The sequence below is a fragment of the Pleurodeles waltl genome, chromosome 9, assembly GCF_031143425.1.
Source record: "Pleurodeles waltl isolate 20211129_DDA chromosome 9, aPleWal1.hap1.20221129, whole genome shotgun sequence".
NCBI lineage: Eukaryota > Metazoa > Chordata > Amphibia > Caudata > Salamandridae > Pleurodeles > Pleurodeles waltl.
Genome location: NC_090448.1, coordinates 1187144976 through 1187165868, shown reverse-complemented (window position 1 = coordinate 1187165868; position 20893 = coordinate 1187144976). Strand labels below are relative to the sequence as shown.

At 48.1% G+C, this 20893-nt stretch overlaps 2 protein-coding genes across 6 annotated transcripts in view; one reads left to right on the top strand and one right to left on the bottom strand.

The window, feature by feature from the left end:
• The window catches only part of MIPOL1 (mirror-image polydactyly 1), an 845661-nt gene extending 844918 nt beyond the window's left edge, over window positions 1–743 (bottom strand). For 2 of the 3 annotated variants that reach the window (XM_069209145.1, XM_069209144.1), the window contains exon 1: window positions 641–743. The gene's annotated coding sequence lies outside the window, so the exon portion shown is untranslated. The remainder of the gene's footprint in view (window positions 1–640) is intronic. The other variant, XM_069209146.1, reaches the window with a different exon arrangement.
• A 243-nt stretch (window positions 744–986) lies between these two features.
• SLC25A21 (solute carrier family 25 member 21) overlaps window positions 987–20893 on the top strand; it is a 688489-nt gene continuing 668582 nt past the window's right edge. For 2 of the 3 annotated variants that reach the window (XM_069209141.1, XM_069209143.1), the window contains exon 1: window positions 17176–17379. In XM_069209141.1, coding sequence (XP_069065242.1) covers window positions 17313–17379 — 67 coding nt within the window. In that variant the 5' untranslated portion in view covers window positions 17176–17312. Of the gene's footprint in view, window positions 1363–16934; window positions 17380–20893 lie in introns of those variants that run through there. The other variant, XM_069209140.1, reaches the window with a different exon arrangement.

Genomic DNA, 20893 nt, shown 5'->3' with positions numbered 1-20893 from the left:
GGCTGCAGTGATGGCTGGAGAGAGGCTGCAGTGATGGCTGCAGTGATGGCTGGAGAGAGGCTGCAGTGATGGCTGCAGGGATGGCTGGAGGGAGGCTGCAGTGATGGCTGCAGGGAGGCTGCAGTGATGGCTGGAGAGAGGCTGCAGTGATGGTTGCAGTGATGGCTGGAGGGAGGCTGCAGTGATGGCTGCAGTGATGGCTGGAGGGAGGCTGCAGTGATGGCTGCAGGGAGGCTGCAGTGATGGCTGGAGAGAGGCTGCAGTGATGGTTGCAGTGATGGCTGCAGGGAGGCTGCAGTGATGGCTGCAGGGAGGCTGCTGCCCTCCCCCGGGTCCCCAGCCTGTGCCCCACACCCACTGCAGCTCACACCTTCACATTAATGATCTCGGTCTACCTTCAACGCCTCACTCCCTTGAGTAACGTCATTTATACTTTAAAAGGCCGGATGATTACTCATCCGGTTAGTGTATGAGGCTGGGCGCTTCAAGGCGCTATAAAGCGCTGGTGACTGGAGGGGCTCACTAGGGATGGGGAGCTGTATCCCACAACCCTGCGGCTCCAGCGTCACTGGGGACTACTACCCGCCCCCCGGGGCTCCAGTGTGCCTCCTGACCCCGCTTCGTGGCGCTTCCCCCTCACCTACGCGCGGTCACTGAGCCCTCTCGACCGCCGTCACCGGCTTCTGTTGCTCGGTGACAGCGCCTCACTTTTCCACCAATAGCAGCGTCGCCACTGCATCACGTGGGTGCGGGGCGGGGTTATCGCGCACGCGGCGGGAGAGGTCTGTTGGTGCGCGCGGGTATGGAGCGCTGCTATTGGCTACATTCACGGGGAGGCGGAAGTGTTGGTCCAGAGAGAGGCTTGCGACGCAGAGGCGGAGTCCACGCTGCACGCAGAGCTCTACGGCGGCCCGCAGGGCTCAGTCCCACTTGTGGAACCCGAGGGGCGGGGCCTGCGTTAGCCACGCCCCGAGCGCCCAGCTGCTGCCTCTGGGAGCTAGGAAGAGACTGCAGAGGGGGGAGACGTGCGGGGCTGGAGTGAGCGGGCAGCCGAGGCTTGAGGGAGAAACAGAGACTGCCTGAGGCCAAGCATTCAAGTGAACAGGGATGACTCTCAGAGCCCCCTGAGGCTCAAAGCACCAGAGACAGCCCCTGCCCCTCCGAGAGCAGACAGGGCAGGAGGAGAGTGCATCAAAGTCAGAGGTCAGGCCTGTGACAGGGCTAGAGGCAGAGACCCAGAGAGAGAGAGCCAGCACTAGGAAGCTCCTGGAAGAGGCTGCCAGACACCCAGCTGACCCACAGTAACCAGCACTGGGCCCCTGGAGAGCCACCACAGCTGAGAGCCTGCAGGCACAGCAGCAGGTGAGAGCCAGGGTGCAAGCTTTGCCTCTCTCCATGCCACAAATACAGAACCACCTGCTCTTCAGCAAGCGCCTTAAAACCTGGCTTTTTGCAAACTAATTACTAGTGACATTCTGGATTCGATTTTCTGCACTTATGGTCTGCATAGCACTTCGATGCTTCCGCCGGAACGCGCTCTACAAATAATACAATACAATAATGATACCAGGTGCAGGGCTACCAAGTAATCCCATGTAGTGACTACTGTTACCACCTCTCCAAGCAACAAATGCAGACATTTGTTGACAATTTACAATCTCCAAAGAGCCAGGCTTGATTCCTAACTAGAAGCTTGTTGAAAAAAAAAAAAACGATATTCTTTTTAGGTTGAGTGTCCATGTGCTTTGACCTTTTGTTATCTATCTGTGGGCTTTTAACCACAGCCATCTCATGCCCACCACTTTCACTTGTTCATGGGCTTGCCTTTCAAAATCCTTTCTCATCATTGTTAAATGCTTTACATTTCTCCCTCCCTGGGCAGGTTTTGTCACCTCCTTGGTCCCTGCCCCGTTACATGGATAATTTCACAATAGCCGATAAATTTGACTGCGAGCAAACTTATATTTCCTTTTGTTTCTCTCCTTCATGCTCATGGCGACCGTGGCACTTTGAATTGACTCGCTTATGTCAATAAATGTTTTACTTCTCATTTTCAATTTATGTAACAAGAAAAGTCCAGTTAGCAATTTACAATGCCAGTAGCTCTAACTGCAGCAAATGCAAGACCCATTGCATTGCACATGCTTGTTTGCAGCCTTACTGCAAGGGGTTTGTATACACTAAAAGTATTGAAGCCCGCCTATTGCTAACATATGCTGACTTCATTGTCACTCTTCTCTGCTCCCTCCTAATTACCCAGCATGTGTCAGGTGTTTCCTTCTTTCTTTCTGTAGAGCATGGACCAAGCACAGGCTGCTTCTTATTGATTAGTGTCTCTGCTGCTCGCTCTGTGATTTAAGTGATATTTCTTGTTCCCCTCACACCCAATCCTTCTTCATCTTGCTTCTTCACCCTCCCACATCTTCCCTGTGCTGCTTCTTCCACCCTCCCACCTATCCCTTCTTCGTGTTGTGGCCCCCTTTCCCCAACCTCTCCACATCGTTGTTTCTTGCGTATGCCCCTACCCCTTTACCCATCCATTGGGGTGGCACAAGTTATAGTTACTTGATAGCAATAACTGGTGAATTTCAGTGGTTTCATTAGTTTAAAATATACATCTAAACTGACATTGTAACCTTTGTTTTGTTCAGTGAAGTTCTGAGGTTTTTTAAATTGTGAAGTAAGATTATATTACCTTACCTAGCTATAATGTCACTTTAACCTTTTAATTTTAGTGGGTATATCTGTGTATGTGTGTGTATTTTGTTTCACTGAAAAAAACAAAGGTTACAGGGATATTATAGTTAGTTTCACGCTTTTCCCATACAAAACCATAAAAAATCAGCAGATAGTTATGTTAAAAAACTATAACTTGTGACCTAAAGTTACTTAACGGCATCAGTTATAGTTTCTTCAGTTAAGTATAACTATAACTGCTGAATTTCTGTGGTTTTGTATGACTAAAACGTCAATCTAACTATAAAGTCCCTGTAACCTCTGTTTTTTTGTGTGAAAAACATGATATATATATATATATATATATCTGTTGCCAGTAGGTAGCTATAGTTAGGGCAATGTTTCCAAAGGAAAATAATTTTTTCACTTGCCTATATCTCTGGCACTGTTTCACAAATCTTCACACAATTTCCCCCAAAAAGTGTGTCAGTGATTCATGTTGTTCACAGAAAGTTTCAAGGTTATCTATCAAGTGGGGACCAATAAAAAGGGGAGTCAACTAAGTTGCGCTTCCCATGTTAATTCCCATAGGTCCCTTGAACACGACTACAGCTGGAACCACGGATTGGAATTTCACAAAATTTGTCAGAAAGCCAGATGTCAGTATGCAGGTTAAGTTTTTGCTTATTTGGTGTAAATCTGTTCGGTAGTTTTTGAGAAATTAAAGGGAAAATAAATTTGTATATCTCTGGCCGCGACAGCTTAGCGAATAATGACAAGCTCGTGCAGGGAAATACAGAGCTCTGATTGGCTGCTAACACTTCAACCAGGAAGCATTGGCAGACATCTTGGGACTTGGCCCAAAATAGAAGAAGGAAGGGGGTCTGTTATGGACTCCTGGAGGCCACCATCTACCTGGGGAAATTCCTAGATGGGGGGCGGGAGGAGCCGCGCAGCCCTCCTCGAGGACTCATTGATGGCCCTGGGGAACACCACCCTCTAGATCCGACTCCTGCTATGTTCCAGGGTCCCACCCCCAAGACATATCTGTTTGATTTTGCTTGGTGGGAGCTTTCACAGCTCCCACCAAGCTGAAGCAAACAAATTCCGCTTTCTGATGAGTTTTCATTTGTTTCCCTGCACGCAAATATGCGTGCAGGGATACAGATGAAAACATTACTCTCACAAGCAAGGGGCTGCTATTTAAAGCAGCTCCTTGCTTGTGGAAGTGATGCCGACTTCCACTGGATGTAGGGAGCTGGCTAGGACTACGGGTGCTTTCAGGTTCCCCCTGCAGTCCTGACACACTCTCTCTCTTCCATCCTATAATGGGATGGAGGAGAGGGAAGGAGATTGTCATTGCAATGGTCTCTCCACGCAGTGATTTCAAAGAGTAAGACTAGTAAGATATTTGGTACGAATGTTATAGTTAAGTTTGGATGCAGAGCAGAACAGAGCCACTTCTGGGCTAATGGTCAAGGTCTTCTGCTGTTACTCAGTAACTGAAGGTTTAAATCCTAGATTTGCTTGACAGTGTGTTTATTTACTAGTGGTTTGCCTGTTAAACCTTTCTAGTGATGGAACTTTATCGTTACTTTCCAGTCACATGCGTGGATTGTCATAGATATGTCACAGACCCTCGCACTGAAAGTTGTGGGTTCTACTCCATATGTTTCTGTGTTCCTTCTTTAATTTCTTTTAAACTTCAGAAATTTAAGGTTCATACTGAAATGTGATCTCACTCTTTTTAATTGACAAATCCATTTGTCTTTTCAATTTGTCCAGAAATATCTCATTCTAAGTGCATAATCTATCAAAGCCAGAAAAACTATCTCTCTCCCTTTCTATCCCTCTCTCGCTTTTTCACTGTTTCTCCCACTCACACATCCAGTTAGATCCTTACGCACCCACTCACAGACTCACTCACACGCTTGTGCACCTACTCACAGACCCACTGAAACCCTCCTGCACCCACTCACAGACCCCCACAGACACTGATGCACCCACTCACAGGCCCACTAAGACACTCTCTTACCCAGACAGACTCTCTCACAGCCACTCTCTCACCCAAATGCAACCTGTCACACCCATTCTCACACCTAGAGAAACAGACTGCGGCCACTCCCGCTGTACACGACCAAAGGCCACGTGCACTGTGGGGTTGGCTGCTGCATCTGACCACTGGCCAGGCCCTGCGGCCAGCCCCTGCTGCGCATGGCCAAAGGCTGTGCACAGCGTGTGGTTGGGTTGGTATAGGGGTTGGCAGCAAGGCCTGACTTCAGTCCAGGCCCTGCGGCCAACCACTGCCGTGCATGGCCTTTGGCCATGCTCAGCAGTGGTTGGATTAACAAACAGTGATGAAAATGACTTTATGATTAAAAAAAAAAAAAACCATAAAAATTCACTAAAAAAAGGTTACAGGGACGTTATAGGTACGAAATAGAATTAGAAAAAACATAAAAATTCACTTAAAAAAACAAAGGTTACAGGGACGCTATAGTTAGGCTCACATTTTAAAAGTACAAAGCCATAGAAATTCACCTGTTACAGTTGGAGTTATCTCAAGTAACTATAACTCGTTCCCTAAGGTAACTACACTTGCACCCTCGCCATGCACTGCTAATTACCCCACAAATTATGGCACTCATGGCATATTTGATAACATCTTTGATAATATAATTGTAATATTTGAAGTAACATTTGGTGGTGTGAGTTGCAGTTACCTTAGGGCACGAGTTATAGTTACTTGAGATAACTGTGTCTATAATAGTTGAATTTGTATGGTTGTTTCCGCTTAAAACGTGAGCCTAACTATAACGCCTTTGTAACTTTTTTTTTTAAAGTAAATATATATATATATATATATATATATATATGTATATAGTGTGTGTGTGTGTATATATATATATATATATCTCCACACACAGTTAGTTATAGTTAGGAGTATGTTTCCATAGGAACACATTTTTTTGGTTTACTCTTTCAGCTGCGTTCCACAAGTTTCAATGTGATCCATTAAGTAGGGGCTGAGAAGAAGGAGGAGGGTCCCATAACGCATTGTCCCCATGCATTTTCCATAGGTTTGTTTGGACAGTGGTACCACAAAACAGCAAAACACAATATCCCAAGATATCTGTGTATCCTTTTCCTTTAATAACTCCAAAACTGCTGAACAGATTTACACGAAGTCACAAAAAGAGATCTTTCTGGACCAAGGTCTACATTTCTGCTAAATTTGGTTTAAATCCATTTAGCGGGTGGGACTGTAGTTGTGTCAAAAATCCCTATGGGAAATTGCATGGGGGGAAAACACGTTTTGAGACTCCCAATATTTCTCGGTCCCCGCTTCATGGATCACACCGAAACCTTGCAGACAGCAGCTGAAGTGACCAGGACACTAGTTTTGAAAATGTCTTGAAGGTTCATGATTTATATATCAGAGTGGCGGTCTGTAACAGAGGGACAGGGTTACCAGAGATAGGAATTCCTCTGAAGTTTGCCCCTTAGTAACTTTGCGCCTATTTGAGGAAACTTTGCAAACCTGCTCGTCCTTCAGTATAACCGAATGATACACAGGCTTGCAGTGATTGGGGAAGAAGACGCATAGAAAAAAGGGGTCCCAAAACAGTTTTGACCGCACTGTATTTCACATAGGCTTTTTGTATTAAACATAGTTCCAAAATGCCTGAACGGATTTATATGAAATTGGGCAGGATTAGACACTATGGTGCGCAGATGATTCTTTTGGGTGTGACATGTAAGTAAGATAAGGATTTCTTAAGCTATATGGCATTTTAATTCAGTGAAATCTGTTGTCACGGTATTTCACAGTAATATCACTGTACATAGGGATGACAAGTCACAAGGTGATTGGCTAATGACAGTCTTTACGAATGATGTTTTATAGGTAAAGTTTGGCTGTGCTCTGCATTATGCCTTCAGATCTGGGTAAATAGTAGGTTTGGTCTTTCTCTCCTACCTGTTACCACTTCAGTAAAGTGCTAATAGGCAGGAAAAATATTTTCTATCTATTTTAAAAAATATATACAGAATATCTCAAGAGTACCACAGTACCAAAAATCCAAAATTGAAAAAAAGTTAAATAATTACAAATATACTGTAATACGCTGTATTTTTTTTAAAGTGCATTTTCTATTTGTTACATATTTAAATATGCTCCTAAAATGTCTACAGAGTAGCGGGGTAATACTTGCAAATCACAGTGCTACTTTAAAAAAAAAAAAAACTGTTCTTCCTAGACTGCTATAAAAATATATAGAAAATGATAAATGAAATTCTCTACCTTTTACCACTTAAAACATTGGTAATAGCAGAACAGCAATAAAACCTAACATATAGGACCCTAACCCAGAACGCAGTGAAACACAGACCACAGTAAAACTGTGATAAAAACTATGTGGTGGTCCTTTACCTTTAGTAAACACAGCCATTAGCCAATCACATACCGACTTCTTATCCACATGTACCGCACAATACTGTGTACTTACTGCAGTATACCACAGCACAATATATAACAATTTTTTTTTTTTAAGTTTATAACTTTATCACTACTTGTACTATTTAGACATAGTGCTAAAACTACCATTTACACATCATCATGTATATTCTTGCCACATTATATCTCCATCTGTTCCCACACTTTCACACTACGTCTGTTTTAATTAACACACTCCATTCTATTACACTCTACATCACTCCACTCTACGCCATTCCACTGTGCCACAGTCCGCTCTACTCTGCAGCGCCGCTGCGGGACAGTCCGCTCTACTCTGCAGCGTGCAGCGGGACAGTCCGCTCTACTCTGCTGCGCCGCTGCGGGACAGTCCGCTCTACTCTGCTGCGCCGCTGCGGGACAGTCCGCTCTACTCTGCTGCGCCGCTGCGGGACAGTCCGCTCTACTCTGCTGCGCCGCTGCGGGACAGTCCGCTCTACTCTGCTGCGCCGCTGCGGGACAGTCCGCTCTACTCTGCTGCGCCGCTGCGGGACAGTCCGCTCTACTCTGCTGCGCCGCTGCGGGACAGTCCGCTCTACTCTGCTGCGCCGCTGCGGGACAGTCCGCTCTACTCTGCAGCGCCGCTGCGGGACAGTCCGCTCTACTCTGCAGCGCCGCTGCGGGACAGTCCGCTCTACTCTGCTGCGCCGCTGCGGGACAGTCCGCTCTACTCTGCAGCGCCGCTGCGGGACAGTCCGCTCTACTCTGCAGCGCCGCTGCGGGACAGTCCGCTCTACTCTGCTGCGCCGCTGCGGGACAGTCCGCTCTACTCTGCAGCGCCGCTGCGGGACAGTCCGCTCTACTCTGCAGCGCCGCTGCGGGACAGTCCGCTCTACTCTGCAGCGCCGCTGCGGGACAGTCCGCTCTACTCTGCAGCGCCGCTGCGGGACAGTCCGCTCTACTCTGCTGCGCCGCTGCGGGACAGTCCGCTCTACTCTGCTGCGCCGCTGCGGGACAGTCCGCTCTACTCTGCAGCGCTGCTGTGGGACAGTCCGCTCTACTCTGCAGCGCTGCTGTGGGACAGTCCGCTCTACTCTGCTGCGCCGCTGCGGGACAGTCCGCTCTACTCTGCAGCGCTGCTGTGGGGCAGTCCGCTCTACTCTGCAGCGCCGCTGTGGGACACTACGCTTTACAACACTCTTCTGTTCTACACTCTTAGAGACTTCACTCAAGGACAGCAAACGTCACAATTTAAAATCATTTTTTTATTCAAAATAAAAAACATTGAAATTCAATGAAAGAATCAAAGGTTAAGGATATGTTATTCCAGGACGAGGGTGCATAAAATGTGCCTCAGCTGTCAGGCCAGATCGGTAAACTGCACACAAAGAAGCAGGTCCTGACCACCAGAGAGAGTCACGTTGAATTACATACCCTAACCATACCCACCTGCGCCTTTCACAAAGCCACCTCCTCCTTCACAATCCACAAAATCACAGGCTAGTTTCACTCATCTTCGATCAGCATTGAATAAGTCTCAGCAGTGAGTGACGTTTGGCTTCCAACCTTGATGTTGTTACTGATCTGGAAGAGTAGAGGTTGATGGATGCATGGATGGATAGATACATGGATGAAGAGATGGATGTATAATGAAGCCCTTCGTGTTCTGCTTTAGAGACTTTACCTGTGACACAGTTGTGTTGGCAGTGGTAAGGAGGAAGGCAACAGTGCCTGTGCAGAGACCCTGGGGATGCTGGAGGTGGTGTCACCTGTGGTACATATGTGTTGGCGGTGGTAAAGATAAAGGCACCATAGAGCCTTTGCAGAGGCCCAGGGGGTGCTTGAGGAGGCGTTACCTGTGGCACAGGGGTGTCAGTAATGGCAAGCCGAAAGGCACCAAGCCTGTGCGGAGGCCCAGGGGGTGCTGGAGGTGACGTTACCTGTGGCACAGATATGTCTGCAGTGTTGAGAAGGAAGGCACCAGTGCCTGTGCAGTGGCCCAGAGGTTGGTAGAGGGAGCGTTACCTGTGGCACAGGTGTGTCAGTGGTGGTAAGGAGGAAGGCAGCAGAGCCTGTGCGGACACCCAGGGGTTGGTAGAGGGGACGTTACCTGTGGCGCAGGTATGTCCACAGTGTTGAGAAGGAAGGCACCAGTGCCTGTGTGGAGGCCCATGGCTTGCTGGAGGTGGCATTACCTGTGGCATAGGTGTGTTGGCGATGTTAAGGAGGAAGCACCAGAGCCTGTGAAAAGGCTTTTGGGGAGCTGGAGGTGACATTACCTGTGGCACAGGTGTGCCAGTGGTGGTAAGAAGGAAAGCACCATACCCTGGGTGGAGGTTCAGAGGGGTGCTGGAGGTGGCATTACTTTTGGCATAAATGTGTTGGTGATGGTAGGCATCAGAGCCTGTGTGAAAGCTCTTGGGGAGCTGGAGGTGACACTGCCTGTGGCACAGGTGTGGCAGCGGTGGTAAAAGGAAGGCACTAGAGCCTGTGCGAAGGCTCTTGGGGGGCTGGAGGCGACGATATCTGTGGCACATGGCGTGGCGGATTGGTAAAAAGGAAGGCACCAGAGCCTGTGCAGAGGTCTAAGGTTTGGTAAAGGTGACGTTACCTGTGGCACAGGTGTGTCGGTGGTGACAAGGAGGAAGGCACTACAGCCTGTGCAGAGGGTTGGTGGAGGTGGCATTACCTGTGGCACAGGTCTGTCGGCAGAGGTAAGGAGGAAGGCACCAGAGTCTGTACGGAGGCCCAGGGGGTGCTGGAGTTGGCATTACCTGTAGCACAGGTGTGTCAGTGGTGGTAAGAAGGCAGGCACTATATAGTTGGTGCAGAGACCCGGGGGTCCAGGGGGAGGATGCTGGAGGCAGCATTACCTGTGGCACAGGTTGACGGTGGTAAGAAGGAAGGCTCCAGAGCACGGTCTGTAAGAATGTGAAGCTTGGCTACTGAGACCCACTCTCGGTGGCCCTAGACAGTCACACATACAAATTTAACATCTATGTGACACCTATCGGAAGCCTATGTGTGCCCTGAGGAGCAATGCACATACATCCTCTATGATCGACTGAGTGTATCTATTTTAACATGTGATGAAGGAAGAAAGGTGCATCCTGGTCCACGGGAAACAAACCTGTATCCTGCAGACTTGTTAAAGCTCCTCAGGTGAGCGCTCACTCCACTGAGCTATAGTAACATAACGTATATTTACTTACCCAACGTTCCTGCAGGGAGTTCTGGGTCACTATAACAGGTGTTTAATGTTACCCGACATAATGGTACTCATTTTATCGACCTCGAGGGTGAAAAGGAGAGTGCTTGCAGCAGGACTGGAGTACAAGAGATCCCCACAGCAGCTACTTTAGTTCACTGAGCCGTCACATTAGTATTAAACAGGCTGCAGTACAGAGCCGATGTGTCTTGGGTGTGTGCCTTGCAGTGACTTGTCTTTGCCAAGAGGGTGGTTTTGTTCGGTACTGTTCTGCACAGAGGGCTTTGCTGCTCGAGTGTGTTCGAGAACAGTGGGCATATGCCATGCCCAGCCTTTGCTTCACTGAGGAAGTGCAAGTGTGTAGAGATGCCAGTGGTGCTGTCTGCACTTCAGGTGGGTAGAATGGTTTAGAGAGCAGGTATTGAAATAAGTTTCCATTAGCAGATAACACTGGAAACCACACTCCACAGCCAACAATGGGCACAGTGCTATTCTGCCCACGTGATCTTCTCCAGTGTTGTTTGTACCCCACACCCAACAATGCGGGATGTATTATTCTATCTGTAAGATATTATCCAATGCAGGTCCACACCCTCTTAGCCTAGTAAGGAGCCAATATCCATCACTGCTGCCATCAGGTAGCTAAGAGGTGAGAGGAAGCTGCCTGAGACCACAGTACCAGGGCTACCCATGGTCCTGCAGAGGCCTGATGCTCCTGGAGCTCAGATTCAGGATGTTGGCCTGCGGATCTCCTGCAGTCAGAGCCTGCATGATAAAGGAGGGTAACTGCTGATCAGGAAAAAAGTAAGGACAATGGAGAAGACCTGTAATAGGGATGTAGGATGCATCTAATTTTTGGGGGCTGGGGGAGACATGGACAGCCTTAGGGGAAGGTCAGCTAAGAGACAAAGCACAAACTGAGCTATCAAAAGATATAAACCAGGCAGCAAATATATAAAAAAAAGTTAGAAACAGGGCCTGTAGTTGGCAGTGGTTTGCACCTTGGCCATGTTGGAACCCTCACTCTAGCCGGGGGAGGAAGGGGGGGGAACACACACAATCAATGGTTATCTCTTTTCAACACACAGTACCTGAGATGTGTCAAAAACAAAGACGATGTGGGCCATAGAGGAGGTGAGGCGATGGAAAACAAAGCGATGTGTTGATTCCTTACTGCGCAGGGGAGGTGATGTGTCAGTTTCTTATTGACATGGGAGGTGAGGCATTGATTCTCTCCTCGCAGAAGAGGTGATGCTTCGGTTCCTTACTGGCAGAGGAGGTGATGCATTGTTTCCTTACTGGCAGGGGAGGTGATGCGTTGTTTCCTTACTGGCAGGGGAAGTGATGCGTCAGTTTCTAGTCACGCAGCCTCAGTTCCTTGCTATGTTGTGGGGGTCGATGTGAATGATGCCCAGGGACAATGCGTGGGAAAATCCAGGCGCACTGTGATGATATAGCCGCGATGGAACAGGTGCAGCGTCAGTCCTTCCACCGCAAGGCAGGCACTATGTCGATTCTTCTGCTGCAAGCCAGGCCATGTATCACTTTTTAGCAGCTGCGATTCAATGTGTGGATTTTCTTCCTCGGAACTGCAGTTTCCACTTCCAGAGACTGGATTTGGCACCAATTGGCAAGTCAGGACTCTCAGCACAAGAGTCGAGACACTGGCAGATGAAGTCTTTGATGTCCCTGAGGCTTCTAACAGGAGGCAAGCTCAGTTAAAGCCCTTGGAGAACCATGGAAAGCAGGATTTAGAAAGCAGAGTCTAGTCCTTTCACTCCTAGGACAGAAGCAGCAGGCAGCACAACAAAGCAACAGGCAGAGTAGTGGCAGTCTCTCCTACAGCATCCAGCTCTTCTTTCTCGCAGACTATCCTAAGTCCAGAAGGATTCTAAAGTTGTGGTCTCAGTGGTCCAATACTTATAATCATTTCTGCCTTTGAAGTAGGCAAATGTCCAAGGGAAGTCTTTGTAGTGCATACAACCTGCCTTTCCTGCCCTGGCCCCAGACACACTACAGGGGATTGGAGACTGCTTTGTGTAAGAATAGTGGACAGCCCTATTCAGGTGCAAGTGTCAGCTCCTCCCTCCACTCTAGCCCAGGAAGACCCATCAGGATAGGCAGGACACACTGCATCTCTCTTTGTGTGACTGTCAAGAGTGAATTCACAAACAGCCTGTCATGCTGACCAAGACATGTCCCACAGCCAGGCAGAGGCACAGAATGGTTAAGCAAGAAAATGCCCACTTTCTAAAAGTGGCATTCTCAAATTTGAAATTTAAAAAACAACTTCACCAAAAGATGTATTTTTAAATTTTGAGTTCAGAGACCCCAAACTCCACATCTCTATCTTCTCCCAATTGGAAATTGCACTTAAAGGATATATCAAGGCGATCCCCATGTTAACCTATAGGAGAGATAGGCCTTGCAATAGTGAAAACAGAATTTAGCAGTATTTTACTATCAGGACATGTAAAAAACACCAGTACTTGTCATACCTGTTAAATACAGTGCACCCTGTCCATGGGGCTGGGTTGGGCCTACATTAGGGGTGACGTATATGCAGTAAAAGGTAAAATTTAGGCTTGGCAAGTGAGTGCACTTGCCAGGTCGACATGGCAGTTTAAAACTGCACACATAGACGCTGCAGTGGCAGGTCTGAGCCCTGTTTACAGGACTACTCATGTGGGTGGCACAACCAGTGCTGCAGGCCCATTAGCAGCATTTGATTTACAGGCCCATCAGCAGCATGTCACGGAGAGCCCAATCAATCAATCAGTTTGTAAAGCACAATTACTCACCTGTAAGGGTCTCAAGGTGCTTAGGGGGTTTGTTCTCTGCTTCAGTCAAAGCAATACATTTTTGACACAGAGCCCTTGCACTGGTCAGCAGGGGTAGGGTGCCTAGAGTAATAACACCAGCAAAAATGAAGTTCAGCGCAGGATCATAACAGGAGGTCAGAAGCCAAAAAGACAGGGGAAACCACGTTAAGAGCTGGCAGGTCAAACAAAACGTAATAAAGACTTAAAGGAAAAATGTACACAACAATTTTCAATGTCTCAGTTAAGTATGTTTGATTGTGTCACTGAACGGAGTGACAAGTAATATAATCTAAACATGAACCATTCAAGAAGAGCCCCATGTCCAGACGAGTTTGCCACAAGTTACCCAAAATGCGTCCACGTGTCATCTTATCTATTTATAAACCCTATATTGTTCTTGAACGTGAAGTAACGCTGTTTTATACTAACTCTATGTATGTGAGGTTTTTGTAGAGAACATATCCTGGTACTGAATTACTTCAGTGTGGTCTGAAACTAGTTAGTTAAGGGAAAAGATGCATAGAGAAATAAAGCGGTAGGCAGTGGAAAACAATCTGGTCAAGTGAGGAAGCCTGGATTCGAGCACAGGATTACATATTGTACAGTTGAAAGATTGTAGGATTACATCCTTCTCGCTTCTGTTTAACACCCAGGGCTAGTGCTCTGTGTTTTCTCTCTCTCTCTCCCTCTCTCTGTATCTCTCACACACACACTCACACTCTCTTTCTCTCTCTCTCTTACTCTCTCTCTTTCTCTAAACTTTTCTTCTTTCCATATGTTAGAAATGAGGTTTCTGGTTGGCTAGGGTATGCACCTAAGCCAGGCAGAACCCACCCGCTCTAGTCAGGGTAAGGGAGTTACACCTCCAAGATAACCCCTGCTCACCCTCTTGGTAGCTTGGAATGAGCAGTCAGGCCTAACCCGGAAGCAATGTTTAAAGCGTTTGCACAACACACATGACCCAATATGTACACCATAAAGTAAACCCAACACTGAGCTATGTAAAAATAAACTGTATTGCACAAAACATAATTAGGCCAAACATTACATGTCAGTAAATCCCTGCTACCTTAGCAGTTGTCAGAGCATTACACAAGTTACTAATACTCTGCAAGATTAAGCAGTTGTCACATTAGAACACATAAGTACTCAGAATTCTGCAACATAAGCAGTAGTCAGGAATCACAGTAAAGAAATAATTGCACTAATCACAAAAAATAGCATACGTGCCCATATCAGGAACATTACAAAACATATGGCAGGTCATCAACACATAGTGGCATAGAAAGCCCATAAAAGGAACATAAGCAACCCAATATAGCTCATTAGCAGAAGAGACAGGAAAACATATTATTCAATAATTCCCATAGTAGGACCATTGGGAAATCCTATGTCTTGCAAAAGAGTGCCTGTTTCTACGAGGATAAGGAACTCCCAGTGCCATGAAGCATAAAGGGGGCCCCCTAGCGCTCCACAGGGGCCTCACGCTGATGTTAGGGTGGAGGGGCGCCACATGCACCCCCTCCTGATTTTATATCGGGCCCCTCCTGGCGCCTGCGATCTCTTGGGAGGCTCCCAGGCCACTACGGACCCCTCCCAAAGAGTGGGGATTATTGCCAAAACCCCGCCAAGGGGAAAACAGAGGGATCAGATGGTGCGGGGGCCTCCGATGAGGCTTCCACCCGCCCGCGATCTATGTTTCGCTAAGGGGGCGAGGAGCCTCCATTGAGGCTTTCCTTCTCGATATGGTGCGCGTACAGCTCCTGAGCTCTTCCCGGGTCGCTACGGTGAAAGCGCACCAAAAGAGGTGCCGGTCTGTTCCCCAGGGGTGCCTCTCGACGGCTTCCCGTGCCCCATGGGTACTGTTGGGAGCATGGTTGCTCCACTCTTTACCGCTTTGTGCCCCGGGGGCACGAGAAGACGCACTTTTCAGATGCGCTCGAATAATCCAGGTCACAGCGGTGATTCTCCCTCTCAGGGCCCCGTAAAGCACTCCTCCAGGCGCGTTCTGGGGGAAACGGCAAAGCACTTCTCCAGGCGTGTTTGGAGAACACAGCTAAGCGCTTCTCTAAATGCCCAAAGGGATTAATAAAAAAAAAAGTGCTCCTTGTGCCCTCTGTAATCAGGGCACAGCACTCCTTTGCGTTGAAGAGCAGAGGTATGAAGGGAGGCAGAGGCCACAGCACCCAATCCCTAGGAGATACAAAGTGGAGCACAGGGCAGTGGGGCCCAGCAACAGGCCAGCACAAAGTGGATGCAAACAGTGGCAGTTCCTCCTGTGGGTCACAGGTCAGCACAACAGCAGCAGCCCATGGCGGTCCCTGGTGAGCCCTCCCAGCAGCCTTATGTATCCAGTTCCAACTATGTTTTTTGTCCCAAAGATGTCTAAATTGTGGGAAAAATACCCCTGTACTTATACTCAATTTTCTGTGTGTTTCCCAATGAGGAGGAGAGGGGGTTTCAACCAGTTACAACTGGTTCTGGGAGTGCCCCTTCTCCCCTCCAGCACAGGCTCCAAACATCAGTTGGGGGTAAACGACCCTATTGTGCGAGGCCAGTGCACAGCCTCTCTCTGGAAGATCATACAATATGTAGATGCCCCTCTGTGACACCTCCACCCTCCCTGTGTACAGGCTGTCTGAAAAGTAAGCACAAAGCCCAACTGTCAGTCTGCCCAGACGTGGATTGGAGTTGTGCGGCAAAACACCAGAGTCATAAGCACAGAGAAATGCTCACTTTCACGAAATGCCATTTCTGTAATAGCAATAAAAATACACCTACACCGCTAAGCAGCATTTCTTACTACCATTACAATCATACCAAACATGCCTACGCTCCCCCTCATAAATCAGACAATACCCCCTAGACATATGTTAGGGCATTTCCAATGCAATCCTATGAGAAGGCAGCACACACAGCAGTGAGAAACCAAATAGGCTGTTTGTCACTACCAGGACGGGCCACGCTACTAGGCATATGTCCTGCCTTCTACATACATGGCACCCTGCCCAAACCGCTAGCTAGGGCCTACCTTAGGGGTGACCTACATGTAGTCAACGGGGAGTTCTGGGCCTGGCAAGTAAGTTTAGATGCCAGGTCCCTGTGGCAGAAAACTGTGCACGCAGGCTCTGCGCTAGCAGGCCAGAGACAGGTTTGAAAGGCTACTTCTGTGGGTGGCACAAGCAGCGCTGCAGACCCACTAGTAGTGTTTCATTTACAGGCCCTGGGTATAGAGATACCACTGTACAACGGACTTACAGGTAAATTAATTATGCCAATCATGCCAATTTTACAAGGGACAGCACATGCACCTGAGCACTGATTAGAAGTGGTAAAGTGCTCAGTCATAACGTCAGCCAGCAAGGGTCAGAAAAACAAGGAGGAAAAAGGCAAAAAGTCTTGGGAATGACCCTGTAAAAGAGCCAGGTCCAACACTATACAAACCGAAGAAACGGTAGAAACATTAGAAAACATAAGTTATAACTATAACTTTAATTTATAATTTGCACACCAACTTCAAATAAGTCATGCACCAGTCTTGTCTCCTCACTCGCTATGCTACACTGTCTACAACTCACTGCTCTACTGTGCACCGGTTGTACCCTTCATACTAAACATCACTTACAGCACGTGAAGTCATAGCATTGCTAACAACACTTGTAACTTCTCAACTGACATCATGTGTCACGACAGTGCGTGTAGGGAAGTGTTCGTCGCCTGGTGATGTGCTGCAGAAGGAAGGGGCAGAGGCTGAAACGTGTTGTTTCTTTCACAGGTAGACGACCCGGGATCAGGCTGCCTCCCCCTGAGTGCCCTCCCTGCTGTTGGAGAGAAGACCTCCCCGGCCTCCTTGTGGCCCGTCTCCACGGCTCTTGCACCTTTTCTTCTTTTTCTTCTGTTGTGCCTCTGCGTTCCCTTGCCACATCCCTCCCTTCCTTCCATCCTTTCTCCTCTTCCTCCATATTTCTCCCTTCACCTCTCCTGCCCTCTCCCAGCCTTCACCTTCTTTTCTTTTGGCTCTTGACTTCCTTGTCTTCTTTTTCTCTTTGGCCTCTCTTCTTTTTACCTCGTTCCTCCTCTCTTCTCCCTCTGCTTTTCCTCCTCCTCATTCTCTTTCCCTCTGCTGCCCTCTCATTCTGCCCATCTCGACAAGATGCCGGCTAAAGGTGTGAGCCTGGGGACAGAGGCAGCCCAGCAGGTGCTGGCAGGAGGCTCCGCAGGTGAGTGCTGCTGGTGGGAGGTCTCTCCCTGGCTACACCAGAACCTGTGTCTATTCATCCATCTGTTCGTCCATCCATCTAGCCAGCAGCCACCCACTCACTCACCCACTTCAGACTACAGGCAGCAAGACTTGGTCACAAAACATGCACTGGAAGCGAAAGACTGCACACTGGACGACACAGAGTCTATCAGCAGTCAAGAAACACACATGAAGAAGCACACGGGATGACACAGGATCATTAAGCAGTTAAGGAACACACATGAAGAAACAGAACACACACAGGAATACAAAGAGTCCATAAGCAGTCAAAGCACACATGGGAAGATACAGACCACACACAGGATGACACAGACCACTCACTCACTTCAGACGACAGGCAGCAAGACTTGGTCACAAAACATGCACTGGAAGAGATATACTGCACACGGGAGGAGACAGAATCCATAAGTGGTCAAGAAACACACATGAAGAAGCACCCGGAATGACATAGACCACACAGAGGCAGACACAGAGGCAGACACAGGATCAGTAAGGATCAGTAAGCAGTTAAGGAAGACACATGAAGAAACAGAACACACACGAGATGACACAGACCACGCACAGGAAGACACATAATCAGTATGCAGTCACGAAACACACATGAGGAAACTGAACACACATGGGATGCCACAGAATCAGTAAGCAGTCACAGGACACATAAGGAAACTGAACACACAAGATGACACAGTACACACAGGATGATACAGGGGAGCTGTTTCACTGATGACTTAACTGGGTGATCGCTGTCAAGTTGCTTGGAGCTACATGTTCTCACACCATACAAAGCTCCTCCAGAATCGATAGCAACCCCGCCATGTTACCTTGTATGTGAAATCATTCGCAGAGTTCTTACAAACCCCTGGCTTGTCTTACCACCAACGTGCAGGTGATACCCAGATCTGTTTATAAATACATAATCATTTATCCATTTACTGCATTGAGTAGTACATAGCTAAAATGAAAACTGGGTGACTGCCTGGCAGGTGAAACTGAAACAACGTAAAGCTTACTTCCACACAACCACGAGCCCAGCAGCAGGTTTACTAAGCCCTGGCGGGCAAATCTAAAAAAAGTGCTATGTTGCATAAAATAATGTACAAGGTAAACTCTCTCGCTTTACACAAGAGAATGAAATCAGCTGATTAGCCCAATCTGTGGCCATCATCAGCTGTGACCCCGGGGACCACCAAGACACTTCTGTCCAGCGATGATCTGAGACCCACTGCCCAAGCCTTATCTCATGGGTGGGATATGTAATATGTTCATTAATGCGCCTCCACATGATTAGACTTCTCTGAATCTGTCCTCAGCAAAACATTAACTTTTCCATAAACCTTTCTGTGCCACATCCACCAGCACTGAGAGCAGTGTTCTGGGGTTCCTTCCTCTGGCTTTCAGTGAGAGATTACTATGATTATTTTCTCGTACAAAGGAATGGTTGCCAGGGACAGACAAACCGATGCACCTGCAACAATCGGGGTCATGCAATCGCCTCTTAAAAATATAATGATGTATTGGGTTCTTCAGTGTAACCTCCATAAGGAGGACCGAGGACTTTGTCCTGTACTTCTCTCAAACCCTCTAGTATGAACATCAAGAAGCCATGGATTTAGAGGACAGCAGTCGCAGGAATAAATTCCATGTTTTTGGCATCCTAGAGGCAGAAGACTCCTGGAAAGTCCCACTGTTTCTTCACACCTTTATCCTGAAGTTGCTGGGCCTGGTTCCTTTGGAATCTGAGTGGGCGCATCAGACTGTGGCACATTCTACAACCACTCGACCAGGTTCCCGCCAGATCATTGCCTGTGTCTTCCAGCATCCGCAAGCGAGGGGGATCCTCTCTGCAGCCAGGAAACATAGTCCTTATCAATTTCATGGCTGCAATATTCCTTTCACTGTGGATTTTTCCTACAAGACACACATTATCCGGAAAAAAGTTTCTGGGCCTTTGTCTGGCACTTCGGACACTAGACCTCTCCTTTGGACTGCTGGAACCGGTGGTTATGTTGGTCACCATCAATGACAAGACAAAGGAGTTTCGTGATCCGACTGAACTGGAACTCTGGCTGGAAGAGGCTGAGATACAACACCCCGTTTGGAGAATGCCCTGACCTGATGCCCCCCCAGATGCTGCATTCAAAGGTTTCTGGTCGGAGCAGAGACTTGAACAGAGACCACCAACAAGAATCCTGAACACTGGATAGGGATAAATCGCACAATTCATAACCAGTGATTGATGAAGATGTGGCTGGGAAGCAGACCATGGGGTTCCCTCTTCCCTTCATGGTCCCCAGGTCGATGTGGCATGGTTCATCCTCCTCCTTCTGAGTGCCCTGTTAACTCCCAATGCTACTGTTCTCCCAGATTCCTGAGGACTTCCTTCAACTGACCTCTATGGCTCGGACACTTGCGCACCATTGGCCCTTTGACCCGGCTCTGTTGAAATACTTCCTTTCTGGATGTATTCCTCCCCTTCTGTCTGCCCTGCCCCTGCCTGGGGGCACCCCATGGCTCACCACTGCACAGTGAACATGAGAGTCTGGTCCTTGAATGTGACTGCATGACCCGTTCCATTAAACATAAGAAACCTTGGCTTACTTTGGTGCCAGACGGCCCCATATCGTTCTTATGCAAGAAACCCACTTCAGGGTGACAGAATCTGCGAAACTCGAGTGCGACTGGGTTGGAAAGGTTATTTTCTCGTGTGATGAATCCTTGAGCTCCACCCTGTCTCGTCAACTCCCTCCAGGAAGATTGGGGCAGCCCTCCTGTTTCTAAGGCGGCTGCTGGCTCACGTTCAACAAACATGGTCTGATGAGCCGGACCATTTTGCATCTATAAGGGTCTCTGGCGAGACTGTGATCGTCGAGTGTATCTACACCGAGGGGACAAAAAGTTCTTGATAGCAGGGTACATTGACTTCTGGTTGAGTTTGTGTCTCCAAAAGTCATTATTGGCGGAGACTGGAACTTGATGTTGGATCCTTTCCTGGCTAAAGCTGGAGGGCTCAATACTAGACGGGATAATGACAGAGCCGACCTCTGTGATCTGGTGGTGGATCATTCTCTCCATGACCTACGGTGGTTCCTGCACCCCAGACAGAGAGTGTACTTGTTTCTCTGCTGCTGATGGCTTGGAATCTAGGCCAGATGCCTTCCTGACCAGTACACAGCTTGCACAATCAGGTTGGGTGTCATTCCGAAGGTGCTGTGATCCTGCGGACCATGGGCCTCCAACTGACCCTTTCCAGGATGGGAACTTGGCGACTGAATACAACACAACTCCAATCCCAGGAGGAGAAAGTCTGTCTCAAAGCCCTCTTGAATGATTGCCTGGCCCCAAACGAATCACTAGGGTAAGTAACTCGTGGGTGGTGGGAAGGCTTGTGTATGTGGGATGCTGATGAGAACCCACTATAGAAAGACCTGCCAGGGCTGCAAAGATGATGGCATTGGAAGCAGACCTAAAGACCC